The following is a 16,138-nucleotide window of genomic DNA, read 5'->3' as shown; positions in this document are numbered from 1 at the left end:
GTGGGAAGTGCATACTTTGCTCTGATGGAGCACCGCTGCCTGTTGGATGTCCTGCTGGAAACCGACAAGTGACTAAAATAGCACCAAACTGAAAAAACAATACGGCTTTTTCTACCAGCCATCAATACCAACCGGTACTCATCATGCACACAGTTACCAACAGCACTGCAGGGAATCGAGGAGCATGGGCTCAGTTTTAACCTATTTTCTATGTTGATTCAGAAAGAAACACTGTCCCATCAGTGATGCCAGGCACTAACTGTACAACTGAGCCACTCCAGGCAACCCATACAATCTAGTCTGGGAACTGAGCAGCACCCCAACCAGATTAAAAGCAGTTAGATGAGGCAGAACGATATTACTCTGGTCTCTTGCCTCTGGAAACCAGGGTTAAAACACAGGATCAGCCGCAAAGACAACACTGTGGCCTTAACTGCACGGACTGCTAAAAAAAAAATAAAATAAAAAGGTTAAAAAGACAAAAAAATCCCTCACTGAGGAATTCTCTGCTTATGCATCACTGATTGCACTGCAGAGACCTTCAGAATTTCAGCTCTGTATATTTTTGAATACAACAAAGCTGGAAGGAGATCAATTCAAAGGGCTTACATTGGCCATCAGTACTCAATGCACTAGCTGAAAACACATCTTGTTAAAGATAGAGCTCTCCACTTCTCTCTTCACCTCTTCCCACTCCTTGGGATTCAGAAACTAAACCAGAACCACATTATTACTCCTTTTGTCTCAAAAAGCTTCCTCGTCCTTCCTCTCTCCAACACACCTTAGCCAGTCTCGCTTTCATGCCAAGTGAGTATCAACCAGACTTAACGAGAAGTGGAAGGGTGGGCAGGACAAAGCTCAGCACACACCTGTGATTCTCCCACCCGGAAAAAAAAGCAGCAGGAGCTGCTCAGCTCAGAGAACACTGCTAGGAAACATAAGGGGATCTCAGGAAGAAAACTTGTACTGGCAAAAGGAGTAAGTGCAGAGTCCTCCTGCTTCACACCACTCACGTTGAAGCAGAGGTGTTCCATCCCTTGAATCATTTTTGTGGCCCTCCTCTGGTGGGCACCAAGAGGTCTCACCAGCTCAGACCTAGAGGGGCTGGCCATGCCTCAACCTGCTGGCCATGCTTCTCTTGATGCAGACCAGGATACAGTTGGCTTTCTGGGCTGTAAAGGTGCATTGCCATCCATGTGTACATTTTGTCAAGGCTGTTCTCCATTCTTTCATTCCTCAGCTTGTGTTGATAGCAGGAGTTACCACAACCCAAGTGCAGGCCTTGCATTTGGATTTATTGTACCCTGTAAGGTTCTACTGGGCTCACTGCTTGAGCCTGTCTAGGTATTTCTGGATGGCATCCTGTCCCTTGGGTGTGTGAACCACATCACATAGCTTGATGTCATCTGCAAACTTGCAGAGAATGTACTCAATCCCACTGTTGATGTCATCCATGAAGATATTAAAGAGCATCAGTCACAGCACTGACCCCTGAAGGATACCACTTGTCCCTGATATAGATTACTAAGTGTCCAGCAGGCTTGCATTTTCATTTGTAGATTTACTTCAGTTCCCACCCCTCCAGGTAGCAACACAGTCATTGATTTTCATTAACTCTCCTTTGAAATAATAAAGTGAATTAAAAAATATAAGTAATAGGCACCACATGCACAGCAGTAGCAGCTTCCTTCCTCCCTCCACCTTCTCTCCTCACACTTCTTGTCTATTTACTTCACTCATCAACAAACCAACAGAGAGATTGTGAAGAGAAGAACTCTTAAATACTTGTATTTTTCCTTTAAACTAATCAAGACAACAAATACTGGGATATTACAGATAAGACCTGTGAGACTTTAAGCAGACACTCCTTAGCACCATTGCCTTTTAGAAGTCAGGTTAGTCACCAATAAATCCCAAATTCAGATATTCAGAATACAAACAGGCATTTGTGCTCTCAGATCATCTAGTTCTGAGAGAAAAAGTGGAGCGCATTTGTCTGAACGAGAAATAGTTGCTATTAACTGACAGGAATTAGGTTTCACTTCAGCGCATTTGATCCAACTGAATTCCAACCCATCCGTTCATAAACACAGGATGCAAGGAGGCACAAATCCACTGACGTGAGCAACTCCAGCAGCAGTACTTGGTTAAATCCAGAAGTTGGTACGGATGCTGAAACCTCAGCAATTTCTCAACAGACTAATATACTGCATTGTCTCTTGAGGGGAGAAGTTTTAAGCCTCTGACACGTCTATTGAAGTATACAGCTAGATTTAAACAGGAGACGACAAACAATTGCTAAGTTGGCTATCCTCCAGTTAATCAGCCTGCTTTGACTCAGATTCATCTGCGAGCTGCTGCTGAAAACCAATTGCTTGTTTAATGGGGCAGAAAGATGAAATCAATTTCAATATGCACATCTAAAGTGTCCCTCTTATGTACAAGGGCTGCCTGAGGGATTAGGGGACACTCTTCCTTCTGGCTGCACCAGTTCCGCTCGCAATTTGCTATCCGTTCAAGTGCAGGATTATACATTTACATCATCTTTTTAGCGTACAGCATCCTCGACACTTAGAACTTGTCCCTGGCCTTCAGGGAGATGACAACCTTACACCCAAGCGAGATCAGTTCACACTGACTCATCAGGTGTTTCATTAAGAAGCTATGCCAGCAAAGAAACCAAACCCAGGAAGTAATGAGAATGCCAGCTGCTCTGCTACCAGTATCCACAGTGCCCTACAGAGGGGTGGTGATGAGTGGAGGAACAGATCATGCTGTTGTGTCCAGGGAATCCAGCTGAAGCTTATAATAGACATAAGCCATTAAATGCCACTGCCAGGAAATCATCATCAATAGTGAGGCAGACAGGCATGGCATTATATGACTTTGCTCACGTGAAGAGCACTTCTGTTGGACCAAAAGTGGATGCAGTGCCATCAGCAAATAGATAGGGATGCATGAAAGCGTGATTTGCTCCTTCTCCTTGCATCAAGTCGCTCAACATTCCCTAAAATACTTAGAAAAAACTGGGGAAGGGGAGCCTAGAAGAGAGAGAGAAGAGCAGCAACAAAGTTCAGGTCAGTGCCATTCTACACTGTGCTCAGTCAGCATCTTCTGTAAACCAGTCTCAGTTCATTGCTAAGAACTTCATGCAGAAGAATAAAAGAGGAGATTATGCCAATAGCAGATTATATACATTGTGTGTGTGGGATGAGGAGTCTCTACCCCACGAGAAATTTTATTTTGACATCTGTTTTCACCTAAATCTGTCCTTGTTGCCTACGAATTCCCACGATACAACAGAGTAGTTCAGCAAGGGAGAAGACTGCAGTAAAAATATACGATCCAGGAGTTTGTGCATGAGGAATGGAATAAATATCACATTTATGAGCATCGCATTACTTTCAGAGACCACAGAAATTAAATTTGACCCAGAACAAGACATTTACGATTTCCACAGCATAGAGAGATGCCAAGGAAATGAAGCATCTTCTGTAGAATGTTTATCTCAAGGCAATACAGTTTTCAAAAGAAGAAACGCGCCGCATATGTTTTTAGGCAGCCTTCCCCTCCTGTAAGTCATCTGCCATGACTTCCATTCAGTGCTTTATCAGGCACCTTTTATCTGTTTTCCTCCATTCGCTCATACAGCCACATTTACTAGGTCTGCTGCTAACATTTCACAACTCCAAATGAAGGAGGGAGAAAAAAGAAAAAGGACTCTTTTATCAAAAACAGTGAGTTGAGAGAGTTTCACCCCCTTCCCACATGAAAACTGCAAGCTTAGCTAGAGGCCATATACGCACACTCTTTGTTTCTTTAACTTCCTTTACCGGGGTCCAAAGGCTGTTGCCATTCTTTCTCATAGCACAATGTTGTGATTTCCTTCTGTTTGATTTTACCCCACCTGAAGTGTATTTTCCAGTACCTGAGAGCCTCATCTGCTTTCAGCTCATTCTCAGTGCACACAGCAATAGACATGTGAGAAGGAAGGGCTGTGTTCCCTCGGCTGCACCAACTCCACTGCTGATGCAATCTCACAGCAAGTGTAAGGTAGATCTCTTAAAAGGCAGAGGGTAATAGCTCAAGAGATGCTCCTGAATTTCTTTAATCCCTGTCATCTTGCACATCTGATTTCAAGCACAAATCTGGCTAAACCAGCAAAACTCAGATGGTGGGAATAGGAGGAGCTCCTCCATGCAGGTTCATCCTCAGGAGTCAGCATGCAGCCAAAGAGTGAAAATGCAGCTCTCCTGCACGGTGACCACAGAAATGGGAAAGCGATGGCTGTGATCACTGAGCAACAGCATCTGCTGGGATCACACCTGCAGCACAGTTCTCACGATAACAATCACCAGGAAAAAACAGTGACATTCCATCTGATACATTTTACACCAAATGCCTGACTTAAAATTGTCAGAGGGTTTGTGTCACAGCAGTACTGCTTCACACCAACTGTACAAGCATAACTGCATTGCAGCAGAAAAAAAATGAAGCTATTCTGGTTTGGCATTTAACCTTGTTACAGTAACACCTTAAATGTATGTTAGAATTATGCATAACATTTTGCAGACTAATATCCTCAATTCAGAATCATCAGGACACATATAATCTTCTATAAATCTTAGTGAATTCTCTTAATGCATTGTAAGATGTGTTGAAGCATACCTTTCTCACTAGTCTTTCCCACAGAATATGCACTACTCCCTTCCAGTGCTGAGAAAAACCCTTCCTTTTTCAGTATTACTTTTTACAGCAAAAAAATATGGGTGATATTTTTGCCCAAATGCACGACACCAGAAACTTCCCATTGTATTACTCAGTTCAATTTTAAAATAGGGATGTACACTGTAGTCAGACATTATCAGGCAACAACCTAAGCAGCAATCAAAAAATTATTAAGAAACAAGGGGAAAAAAAAAAACACACCAAAACCTATAAAAATCTCTGGGGACTTTGTCATACGAGCTGTGTTCAGTACAGAGTGAACCTTTCAGCATCTTTATACTAGATGCAAGCAAGATTCTGCCCCTCAGTCCTACTTTTTATTCCCCTCTAAAGCCAAAAATAAAACCTAGTCTTCTCCTTAAAGCATTTAATTTACCGAAAGAACAGCAACAAAATGACCTTCCATGAGTCTTTCCAGCATTGCAATATCAGATTGATGGTCTGCATTTCTGCTCCTGAAGGTTTAGGGTTGCCAAGTCCACAATCAAGTTGTTTTACTCTGAATCACACATTATTCGTTGTCATCAGCAGACTGGAGGCTTCTATTTATTCGCTAATTTAGACGTTGCTAAGAAAAGCCAGCCAGAAAATTGGAAGTCTCATAGGCAAGACCTGATCATATTTGGTTCTCCAACTGAGTTTTAGAAGTTTTAAATAAACCCAAACCCAGTTTCCCCACACCAAGAGCTGAAGTAAATAAAGTTAAACAAAGCCATACAGATCACTATAAATCATTTTTAAGAGTCCTCCTCTCTGCTGCCAGTTCATCCACTCATCTCCAACACATGTTAATGCCCAGAAGACACAAAAGGACTTCCATCTGCTACTATTGCAAGCAGTCAGCTATCCTGGGAGGAAACATCAACCTGTCCGAGACACACATTTAGCTGAACACATTAAACCTGCTGACTCTGCCAAGCTGCAGTTAAACACAGTATAATCTCTAAAAAGCCTGTAAGAAAGACGTTCTAAATTCTGCGTTCAAAAATGACCCATGCAGAATAAGGGCAAGTTTCACAGTGATTTGTAGCAGACTAATCTGTTTTTAACAGGAGAATTTCCAGACTTCAGGTTGCTGCAACAAGCATTCAAGAATAAAACTGTATCTACAGAAGGGCACCACAGCAAGATCTATTTGTATCTCCTCCACAGAATCACAGAATTGTAGGGGTTGGAAGGGACCTCTAGAGATCATCGAGTCCAACCTCCCTGCCAAAGCAGGTTCCCTACACCAGGTCACACAGGTAGGCGTCCAAGAGGGACTCCTTCCAAGAGCAGGGAAAAAAGCTTCAGCCTAGTTCAGCAGAGCAGTTTTGATATTTTAGCTACTTCAAGGGATCAGAGTAAGATTTTTCTCTTTATCTTCTTTACAAAAAGCCCACCAGCCCTATATTGGGTGAGCCAGTGGGATGTCTGAGAGATTTCCACTTCTGCATTCAGAACCATGGTGCAGCTGGGTGGCTGCAGCTGAGTGGCAGCAGGCAGGGACACACACCTGGACTGAAGTAAGGATGGAAACATAGCATAAATAGATATTTTCTCACCAGGACAGACCTCACACTAAGATGTCCAAGCAGGAAAGGGCATTAATATGTCCCATGTAAGTGCTGCTAGGCACTCAAAGCACCAGGAGGGCAATATGGCCCAGATCTGTACAGACTAGCACAATGCACAGCCTGCTTCTCTTGGCTGTGTTTTTGTTTCTGAAATAGCTAGGATACAAAATCTTTCATTGTTGCTGTTACTCTTCACTGGATATAAGCAGATTTCTTCTTTCAGAAAAGTTATCTGTCACGTTCCCTCTTACCAGGAAGAAGAGAGAAGGCACAGCTGTTGTACACGCTATGTATTCTGTTTTCCTTACTCTTCCTCCTCGGGTCATGCACAGGCTATTCTTGTTCTCTGCCTTGCCAAGCATTGCTGTCCCCAGAGCTGCATGAAGCACTTTCCCTCATCCAAGGAAGGCAGACTAAAACGTCAAGACAAACGTCAGCTGCACAGATACTTACTTTTTATTTTTAGTTTATCAAGATAAAACATTTGGTCAAGAAGAGTGAAATTTGCCCCCTTAAAAAGTTGAATCCATCAGGTTAAAAGCTTACAAGATGCAAACTGAACTTCACGTATATATATTAACTCCACGTTCTATATATTTCGCAACCGCTAAGAATGAAGGAAGCAAGAACAGGACAGGATGGTCCATAACTCTAACGGCACATGTAGCATCTCAGAAGACTGACGTGGGTAGAGCCAAGGATAATACAGTCAAAGCTTCTCCTGTCCAAATCCCAAAACACTGAAGAGCAGCAACTGGTTTTCTCTACAGACACAGGTATCATTTTTCCAATCAATGACTAACAATTACAGCTTTATTTCTTTAACTTCCAGAGTTATTTTTAATGGATCTATAAACCAGAGGCTCTTTAATTAACTTTCTTTAAGCCTCCTAGAAAAAGATTTGCTTTTGTCTTGAGAAATAAGTCCATCAAGTTTGAGATTAAAACCCCTTTTCAAGCCAGAGCCATAAAGGAAATCAAAATAGGATTTTATTAGAAATGCCAGTTGCGAGTGTAACATACAAGCTACTTCTACCATTATACAATTTTTATGTTGCTCTTGCTCTTCCTCCCTGCCTTCAGCCCACTTTTGTTTGCTATAATTAAAAAAAACAAACCTAAAAACACAAAGCCTCAAAACCACTTCTTATTAAACTGCATCCTCTGTCTGACATTACTGATTCTGCTTCCCTTGTGTTTCTCATACACCTTTTCCTTCTAACCTCCCTTATGAAGTTGCAAACCAAGTTCTGTGTACTCACAGTGCACCTACACTGCCAGCACAGCACCAAAATCTGGGTGAAAACATCACTGTGTCTAGAAGAGGGCCTTGCAGAACAGCTAAGAGAGCAGCACTGTACTCCCCATCAGTCAGAAAACTTGACAGATTCGTTAATCTGTTTATTTTAAACAATGATCCCTGATCAAGGAGCCTAAATATGTGTTGAAGTGAATGCTTCACAGAGGAAACACCCTCCTAATTTCTCCACACCATTAGTCTGAATGATTGGATAACAGCTGGTACACAAAGCAACTTACCTGAGCCTCAGCACCTGGTACTTATTTCCAACAGATGATTGTTAATTGCAGCATTCTGGCAGAGTTTACCCTCCTCCACAGCTCCAAATACCTCTGCATCCTCAGCTAAGGAACAGTGCTCCAAGACCACCTCTGCCAACAATTACCCTCCTCAGAGGGCACAGAGAAGCAGAATGAAATGCATACCCCCTATTATGTTGATGATGTGAGGTAAGCCATTGGTAGAGATGTATTTGCACTACAGTGCCTGACTATACTGGAGACTGAGGCTTTACTATAGAAGCTAGCAGCATATCTCTAACAGAAGGCAATCTCTGCTACAAAGGAACAGGATAGAAAGGCAGAAGTGAGAAACTATGAGAATGGTTTATCTGCTCTGAATTCCTGTTAAGACAAGCTGGACTGAGATGCTGGGCATCCAGGAGCCAGTCAAACTATAGACTCATTAAAATTGGAAGAGACCACAAAGATCAAGCTCAGCCTTCATCAACCCATCTCCGCCACACGCACTAAGCCATGTCCCTCAGTGCCACACATCTGCAACGCTTCTTGAACACCTTCAGGGACACTGACTCTACTCTTCTCTCAAAATTCATACCATAACCAGAATTCAAAGAATGCAAGCAAACAAGTTTTCAAACTAGCAACAACACTTGTGCCTAAACTTATCTGTAAGAACTACCTGGTTGTATGCACAGTTGAATTGAAGAGGGGATGAGATGTTCTTAAACACAGCTCATACTTGTAACTACAGCATGTGCTTCATGTAAAAATCATGCAGTGCTTGATTTTTACATCTCTAAGAAGCTTCCTTTCAAAAAGAAAAAGGGGTTGTATGAGAATTGGTGCAGCATGTTGTCAGCCTACAGAATTTAATCACACAAATAACAATTAAAACAAGCGTGAACTTTTTATTATATCTGACAAAATAATATGCAGTTTTAGAAATACTGCAGTGAGCGCTGCCTGCAAATTTCATGCTTTGAGTGAAATTTAATTAAGCTGAACTAGCAAAAAAATTCCATGGGGTCATGTTATTTGTAGGTGAGAAAATAAGAGTCATGTCCATGTGACTGGGGATGGAAATTTGGCTAGTCGTGTTAAATTACAGTTCCTCTTGAAAGGCACATAAATATTTAAGTGAATTTGTGTGCTGACATTTGTTGCTAGACTTTAATATTAAAGTCACTACAGATAACTGCTAAATCCACCTTCCACATACACGTTCTTTTCCTCTATGCACATCCTGTTGCCGCTTGGATTTTTCTGACAAGTCCGTAAGAAAAAGTAGGAAAGGGAAGTGAACCACCATTCATAGGTGATTTTCAGTGAGCCATCAGACTTAGCAGAATAGGCTGCATATGCATGCCTTCAACAAAGGAAGCTTTCTGTAGCAAATACAATTTCCTGCCAGGAAAAAAGAATAAATAAATAAGAACCACGACTGACAGAATTTTCACATCCCTGCCTCTGATCCACTTGTGTTTCTGAGAAGAAACATACTTCTTAGATCATGGAAGTATAGATTGGTGATAGGGTGATGGTTGGACTCGATCTTAGAGGTCTTTTCCAGCCTTAACAAGTCCACGATTACCCACAAAGCTGTGATGTCAGACATACAGCAGTACTAAGGACTGGCGTGCCCTGTAATGGGACATTTCCATTTCCCTGCTGACACAAACAGCAGCTGGAACACACACACACAGAGAAGCATGTGGAAAGATGTTTTACAATTTGCACTTACAAGAAAGCTCTAACACCACTTCATTTGAGCAAAGGAGCTACAAATGAAAGGCAATGTTTTTGATTTAACTACACGACCATCTTAGACACTCCCACTTACTGCTCAGTTCCATAAGCAACTGAGGTAAATTAGAAGGCGAGGAGCCAACCCCCACTTTCCTTCCAGTGGCTGTGAACTCAGGTCTGCTCATCCCTCCAGCACAGCTCTAATTCTGCCCACCATTACTCAACAAGAAATAAAAACCCCTAGAAATGTCATTACAATTATGATGAGTTACAAGAAACTGCACAACAGAAGGTAGGATTTCTCATAATAACCTCCCTAGGAGCTTTGCAGAAAATACTGTTTTTATTCCCCTTAGGCATGTTTTACGAGTTGATACAAATTTGTTTCAAATTGGCTGCCTCAAACAGCATAGCAATTCCAAAAATTTGGGGGAAAAGTGTCCACAATGCTCCAAGGGCACTTCAGACCTGGAAAACAGATAGCAGAGGTTAAAACAAGCATGCCAGACAGCACTCCATGGGCAGGCTCCACATCCCCAGAAGAGTTCACACCACTCTTAGCAGCAAAAAAGGGAAAGAAACATCGAGAAGGAGGGCAGCAGACTCTATGAGAAGTCACAACTTAATTCTACCAAAAAAGTCCAAATCATTTAGCAATTAATGGCCACTTTAGGGGGACCTCTATGTAATACAGCCTCCCTTGATCACCCCTCCCAGACCTGAGTTGGATGACTCAGAACTGAAGGCTGGTTACGTGAGCAGGAGAAGGCTGGTTATGTAAACAGAAGGTAGGTGGCTTAACAACCTTGCTCTTGTCACCAAGTGTCAGCCAAGAGAACGGCGTGTTACTGCAGAACTGAAGCACATGTCAATGCACTGGAACACAGCCGGATGTTTTCCACTTCCCCTGATTTGAAGAGAAGAAGGCATTACAGTGTTTTTAATTTCGTTGGTTCAGATGGAACAGCACAGGCTTGAAGCACCTCACCTGCCTTGCCTAGCCAAGACCATGTTTGCTGCTGAAGAGTCAGGAGAGGAAAATAGAGAATTAAAATTGATCAATTATTGCTTATACCACTCCAGCTCCAATGGAGTTGGGGGCTGTGTACCTGGGGATGCTTCATAGCCCTGAGTCTACACGCTTCTTTGCTCATTCTTCAGCATTAGCAAGCTTTCTAGCATGCTGTTCCAGCTTTCCAGGATATGCATTAAACAAATAAAAATAAAAAAGCAGCTTAAGAAATCACACTGAGCCTCTCTCAGGTCAGTGCCTTGTAATTTTCACAAGTAACAGGTTAGGTTGACCTAGCTACAAATGAGAAAGATACATCACAGCTGGGTGTCTTAACCAGTCTGGAAACCTTTGCCAGCATTCTTCAGCCTTTCCAAACACAAGCTATTATTTTTCACTGTGTTTCTACCTTTTTCTTCCTACCAATGAAAGGGACAAAACAATGTGCCTACTCATCCCACTACTACGCATTAGAGGTGCACCCCTGCTTCCTCAATCCAACCTGCAGAGATGATGTCTCCCTTTCAGCACAGTTATTTTCAGAGCCTATTTACTGCTCCATTCAAGCCTAGGCTTTCTAATTTCACAGCCTAATCTGCAGTCCAGCCACCCATGAAACAATCAAACAGCCTGCAAACCCACAGCACAGCTCCTGCTGCCTGATCTCAGGTGTGATCACCAGTGCTGCTACGGGAGCTGCAGAACAATACCTTCCACCCCCACCTCCTTCTTAAATGCAATTAACGCCATCATCCCAGCTTCTGCTCTGGGAATTGACAGCTTCTGCACCCCCAGGCCCAGAAAACACCTAAAGGCAGGTGAGAAAAGACTGCTAGGCACATCTTGCTGGCAGCAGGATCTTTGCCCTGCCTCTTGAGGGATGGGGACAGCTTCCCCATACAACTACTGATGCCACAGCACAGCCTTGGCAGTGGTATGGGTACAGATCTCCTGCTTGCAGCCCTGCCAGCTCTTGCATCAGCACACCCGGGTTGTGAAACCCAGCCTTAGGGAAGTGCAGTACGAGGCCACACCAATATCCCTGCCAGGCTAGAAGGAACCAGCAGCCACTCCCTTCATGCTCTCTAGAGTCATATTTGCTGCTCACATCTGTGGTTTCCACATGTGCAGAGCATACTTTGTCCCACAAGGCTGGCAGCCCATGAGTAGAGCAATTTGTGGGGAGAGGCACACCTTCACCATCTGTAAAAGCCTGCAGGCATCAGCTGAGGCAGCACTCAGGCACACATGGCACTGCTCAGGGTGGTTTCCCTTTGCCTACCTTTCAAGGCCAGTTCTCCCAGCTGTTGGTTTTTCCATCCCAATGGGTCAAATCGAAGCTCACCCTGCTGTCTCAGCACCCTCCTTCTCATCCAACACAGCAGGTCACCAAAGCAGCAACCCAAGTTCTGTGCATCAGGCTGTAGCATACAGCACACTAAGCAGAAGAGGCAGGAAGCTCCATCATGAAACAAAAGCCTCTCATTGCTGCCTGTGTTTCATAGAACTGTAGTTTCTTCAGGAGAGAAGTACCATCTCCTTCTTCTCCCAAACAAGGCAATGAATACAGCACTGAGAAATAAAATCCCAGGTTCATTTCTCCTCTACCTGCTCCCTTCACAGCAAGTGCCAGCACCTGTGCAGAGACCATCTCTTCCTGCAGGTTCACCAGAAGTTTCACTTGAAATCCTTTCCCAGCTAAAGTTTTGACAAAAACTAAAAGAACTGCACTACAGCTTTTCACCTTAGCCAAAGAAACTACTTAGATTAGTTAAGTCCTGAGCAGCAAGATGACACATAATTATTTAGGTTGGAAAAGACCTTTAAGATCATCAAGTTCAGCCATCACATAATGCTACCAGATTCACCACTAAACCATATTCATAAGCACCACATCCACACATCTCTTAAATACAGGGATGCCAGACTCCACTGTCTATTCCAATATCTAAACACACTTTCCAGGAATAAATTCTTTCCAATATCCAATCTAAACTTCTGCTGGTGCAGGACAAGGCCATTTCCTCACATCCCGTCACACTGTCACCTGAGAAAACAGGTCAAACAGCATCTTGCTGCAGCCCCCTTTCCAATGTGCAGAGCCTACAAGAAGCCAACTCATGGCCGTGCTGAAACCAGCCTGCAGTGGCACAGAAAGGAAGGTCCGTACCAGGGCTTGCTCAGCACACTGGCAGGGACCCACAGGAAAACCACATTAGGTTGTTGAGCAGAGCATGGTGTGAACGGCAACTCAAGTTCAGCAGCTCTTTGCTTTAAAGGCAGCACTTTGGTTCTATTCCCACTCCTAGAGCATCAGGATGGTTATTTACAATTTCCCTGAGGCAGGCCATAAATCCGCACATAACCAGTGTGCTTGACATAGTGTAAAGAGGATCTCTGTGGCAGACTAATTATCTTTGCAGGCTGTGCAATCCTGTAGAGTTTTCTTCTGCACAGTAGCTTCGGAAACTTCAGCTGGTGACTCTGGCTGAATAAACTTTGTTTTCTAACTAGTCTGAATTCCAGCTGAATATCCTAATCGGTTTCTTCCATTCTAGCAAGGTCTCTAGGGTCACTAAGTAAAAGGGATAATGAAGTTCTCACTGATACTATAAACAACGATGGGGGGAGTACAAAAGAACATTTGATGTCTTCAATAATAGCTTTACTTTTTGATGAAGAATTCCTGCTGGGAATTACAGAGTCACAGAATTGTAGGGGCTGGAAGGGACCTCCACGGATCATCTGGTCCAATCCCCCTTTTGGGATTACACCACCAAAGGCAAGAGAAGCAGGAAGAAAAAGAGTGAAACTCTCTTGGGTACTGTATTGTCTACTACAAAGAAGTGCAAAAGAACAAAACATTGCGTATTCTACTCAGGTTCTTTTCCCCATGGCACAATCTCAAAACAAAATACCAAATACTGTAGAGCTTAATACTCCATGTAGAGTGAGGATACTGTGGTATCTATAACCCGTAAGGATTTAACAGCTAAGATAGGAAGTGAATAAAATTTTATGAAGATTTGTACAGCAAGTCCCAGGATATATTTAGGCAATACTTTTCCAGAGCCATAATAAAAAGGGGGAAAGGATGTATTTTTCCCTCAGGTGGTGTACTACCCCTTTATCACAAACAGCAAAGGAAGCACAAGCACACAGAGCTCCCCAGAGTGTATTCCAGTGACACAATCAGGGCTGGCGGCATTGCACACGCACCCTCTGAAGGCACAACGTATGGATGGGACTTCCATAGGTCTTGGCATCTCTCCTAAATATTATGAGCACGCAGACATTTCTCATAGGCTTTCCTTCAAGACTCTCTCAGGTTTTATCCCCTTGAAATACTCAAAAACCAAAGAACAAAAAGTACAAAGAATCAAGAAGACTTGATAAGAAGACATCAGGCTCCTCATCTCACATACTTCTGCTGTACTTCATAATCCAAGGCAGGGACAAGAGACCTCTTAGCTGCAAGTAGCAGGGGAACTTTTGAAATAATTCCAGACAGGAAAAGCGCAGAGTCTCCTACTGAGCTTAGTATTGCTTTGTACCAACCTGAAGAGATGCTGCAAAAATCCCTACTTTGTTATCAGAACACAGGCTGAAGCTTTTTTTAATGGGTATGATTCAGAATTGTTTGCTTGTAGGAAAGCACGATGCAAGCTACATACTGTGTAAAAATACATTTGGATTTCTGTAAAGGTATACTCACGCAATGCGTACAGGGAGAGGACTATTCCAGCCAGGCAAAACCCTTCAAAAAACCTGAGTGTGCTGAACATTGTCACATTCACTGAGAGTGCCACAGTCAGTCCAAATATCAAAATGAATATGACAGAGAAGAGCAGTATGGGCCGCCGACCAACCCTAAAAATAAGAAAGAGAGAGAAATAGTGTTAAAAGCCAGGATGGACATAACACTCCAGCATTACAAAGAGTAGCACAAATCATACAATGCCTTCCAAATATTCCCACCCATTTTTAATGCTTGTTCCATTTTGCCCACCCTGCTGCTGGCTAAAAACCACTCAATTCTTCAGTCAGCTTTGCATTGACAGATTAATTTCAGGTGGGATTAAGCAGGGCCATCATGTGATTTGTTACTTCTTCACTAAGACATCAGTTGACCAATTGCACAATACCAACAGTGAACGAGGAAACTTGTAGGAACTACAACAGGACCATAAACAAATATCTGGGAGATCAACAACAGCTTTTCAGAGCTTTCAGTAGCAGAAGAAATGTATTTATGGTAATGCATTACACGATAGCATATATTATTTCCCCACAGCCTACAACCAAAGCTTATTGCAAAGGTCTCTTCTTCCCAACAGAGATGTGCTTTCCAGACTCCTCTGCAAGAAAAGCATGCTAAAAAGATCACTTTTCTTAGCCTCATCATTAAGGACAAGCCTAAGAAATGGGGACTGAATGTAAAAACAGGGCTTGTGCTGCTTCCCTAATCCTCAGACAGCCGATATTAATGCTTACAGGAAAGCAGCGAGCTCCACTCTTCCGTCCACCTCGCATCCTCACAGCAGCTAAAAAGACCCACAAAACCAGCTGAAAAGGAGGAAGAGGAGGAAGAAGCCACTCCAAAGCAGTCATCAGCAACTGAGGTATAAGCACTGCAGCCCTTCTTGGCAGAGAAGATTTTCAGCTGCAGGTGCTGATAAGGAGCTATGCTGCCACCAAACACAGGGCACCTGCTGCAGAAGTCAGCTTCCTATGCAAAGCTTCATATTCCTTCTACACATCTCACATGCTCACTGTTTATAACTCCCCTTCCCACCCACCACCCTCCCCTTCCTGCACAAGGCTGGTAATAATGAAGCACCAGAGCATGCTGCTATTTTTAAGCAAAAAATTGGATCGTTATGTGGAGACTTCCAAAATTTTTCAACTTGTCAACTCCCACAAGTTTTCCAATGGAACTGAGGATTTCTTTCAGTCAGCTCCATATGCCATTTCCACCAAGAATACATGAACTTGCTTTTCGTAGGCAGCTTTCACAGACCCATTCAAAGCAGACTGTCAGCTGCAAGCCAGCTATCAGGCTGAATGTCAGTGCAACAAAGAGCATATAAACATCACTACTTCATCCAGTTTCACATGCTGAAGTGTTTCAGCTCAATTATTTTATTGTTACCAGCAGCTTCATACACAAAGTCACAACTAAAACTTTGGATTTTGCTTTAAAATGGAACAAGATCAATGAAATAGAGGGGCAAAGGGCTGGAGAGGAGGCATCATATTTGATGCCTTTGGGAACTGGAAAAGCAAATCAGTAATTGTGTCATCACTTACACTTTTTCAAAGTACTCCAAAGATGACGATATTGGACAGGTTTGGGGGCTTTCATTTAGTTCCAGCTGCAGCATCAACTACAGGATACCTCACTTAACCCATTGGCACCAAACATTCCATGCTTATAGAACAGGGGTCATCCTGTGCAGAGTCAGGAGTTGGGACTCAAGGATCCACATGGGTCCCTTCCCACTCAGGATATTCTGTTCTATGAAAGCAGTAAGTAGCAGGGGGCAGGCTGGAG

At 43.1% G+C, this 16,138-nt stretch overlaps 1 protein-coding gene across 1 annotated transcript in view; it reads right to left on the bottom strand.

Moving 5' to 3' along the window:
• Nucleotides 1-16,138, bottom strand: part of SLC22A23 (solute carrier family 22 member 23) — an 86,585-nt gene that overhangs the window by 49,537 nt on the left and 20,910 nt on the right. The window contains exon 3 of the mRNA XM_015854573.3: nt 14,300-14,454. Within this exon, the coding sequence (XP_015710059.1) occupies nt 14,300-14,454 (155 nt within the window). The remainder of the gene's footprint in view (nt 1-14,299; nt 14,455-16,138) is intronic.

This window comes from Coturnix japonica, chromosome 2, assembly GCF_054131305.1.
Source record: "Coturnix japonica strain WE chromosome 2, WE-NBRP24, whole genome shotgun sequence".
In the NCBI taxonomy this organism is placed as follows: Eukaryota; Metazoa; Chordata; class Aves; order Galliformes; family Phasianidae; genus Coturnix; species Coturnix japonica.
The sequence above is the reverse complement of the archived record's forward strand: the minus strand, read 5'-3'. Positions and strand labels throughout refer to the sequence as shown.